The sequence below is a fragment of the Crocuta crocuta genome, unplaced genomic scaffold (assembly GCF_008692635.1).
Source record: "Crocuta crocuta isolate KB4526 unplaced genomic scaffold, BGI_CrCroc_1.0 scaffold943, whole genome shotgun sequence".
Lineage (NCBI taxonomy): Eukaryota > Metazoa > Chordata > Mammalia > Carnivora > Hyaenidae > Crocuta > Crocuta crocuta.
Genome location: NW_027528208.1, coordinates 883925 through 885336, shown reverse-complemented (window position 1 = coordinate 885336; position 1412 = coordinate 883925). Strand labels below are relative to the sequence as shown.

Below are 1412 nucleotides of genomic sequence, written 5' to 3'. Positions count from 1 at the left end.
GAGACAGTTGGGGCTGGGAAGAAGGTAACAGACACAGGGAGGAAGGGAGCAAGTCCTGACCACTCTGGTTGCTGGGAGCCCGTGCATGGTTCAGTCAAGCGCTGGCCTGAGGGGAGGGCACTATCACTCCCGAGTCTCAGAACTAGAAACTGAGGCTCTGGGAGGCGGGGAGGGTGGATACTGACTTGTCTGAGGCCCACGGTCTTTCTGACTCCAGTATNGGGGATGATAAAGCACAAAGTGGGGAAAGGAGGGGGCAGAGGACCAAGGGAAGCTAAGACGGGAGCAGCAGGAAGCAGCCATGAGCAGGGGCCATGGCAGCGGGGAGCCAAGCATCAGGCGGTACCTGAGTGGGATGGCGGGGTGCCCGGTGGACCCAGTCCTCATCCCCAGAGTGGTCCCGGCCCATGTGCTGGCAGAGCTGGATGGCATGGCATTCGAGGAGTGAGGCCACCCTCCCAGCAGGCTGGGGCACCTGGGTGGGGGCTGGTAGCAGCAGAGGGCTCGCCTGGAACTCCCAGGACTCTGGAGGCAGAAACAGAGTCAGCTAGCCCTCCTGCCCGGCCGCCTGGCCACAGGGCCAGGCCCACCTCTCCCCTTCTCCCCAGCCCCTCCTCGCAGTCTCATGCTTACCTCCTCTGGAACTCAACTCAGGCATGGCCAGCCTGGTGGTATGGAAAGGCTTCTGGGAGGCAGAGCCCTGGTGGGAGAGCAGAATCAGAGCCTCCATGATGAACTGTAATGGAGGCACTGGTGGGAGGGGGGCCAAAAACCTGAGCCCCCCAGGGAATGGGGGGGCAAGCTGGGGACGAGCAACATCGATGTGAGTGGGGGGGCCTCACCTGGAGGTGCTGTAGCTTGGGAGTGCGAAGGAGGGGAGGGACCCAGGGCAGGGCCAGCTGGTCCCGGATTTGGCTCCCGATGGCCCGGAGAAGGATAGCTGAGTCACCTATGGGGGTGGGGAAGGAGTATCAATCAGGTGACAGTGCTACAATTCCAAAAATGCAGACGCTGGGAAAGCATCCATGGCTCCCTGACCCCGTCCCAGAGATGTAGGTCTATCTAGGTTCTCACACTCAGCCATTCAACACTTACTAAGCACCTACTATGGACCAGTCACTGTTCTAGACTCTTGGGATTCTTCAGTGAACAAGCTGATAAATATCCCTGTCCTCACAGAACTGGAATGCTGGTAGAGGAGAACATGACTAAGGTCATGAGTACAATACAGAAAACTGTCAGGTAGTGATCCAAGAGGAGANACATGTCATTTTAAAAAAGGCAGTCTGAGGAGGGCCTCCTGGAGGGGACACGTGAACAAAAACTCTAAAAGGTAAGGGGATGAACCAGAAGGATATCCAGAGGAAGAATAATCTGGCAAATATAAAGGCCCTGAGCCTGGAGCACGCTTG

General features: G+C 57.7%; 1 protein-coding gene across 1 annotated transcript in view; it reads right to left on the bottom strand.

Moving 5' to 3' along the window:
• Nucleotides 1–1412, bottom strand: part of CCDC22 (CCC complex scaffolding subunit CCDC22) — a 12316-nt gene that overhangs the window by 4566 nt on the left and 6338 nt on the right. Inside the window, 3 exon segments of the mRNA XM_077752992.1 lie at nt 347–525; nt 634–700; nt 843–949. Of these exon segments, the coding sequence (XP_077609118.1) occupies nt 347–525; nt 634–700; nt 843–949 (353 nt within the window).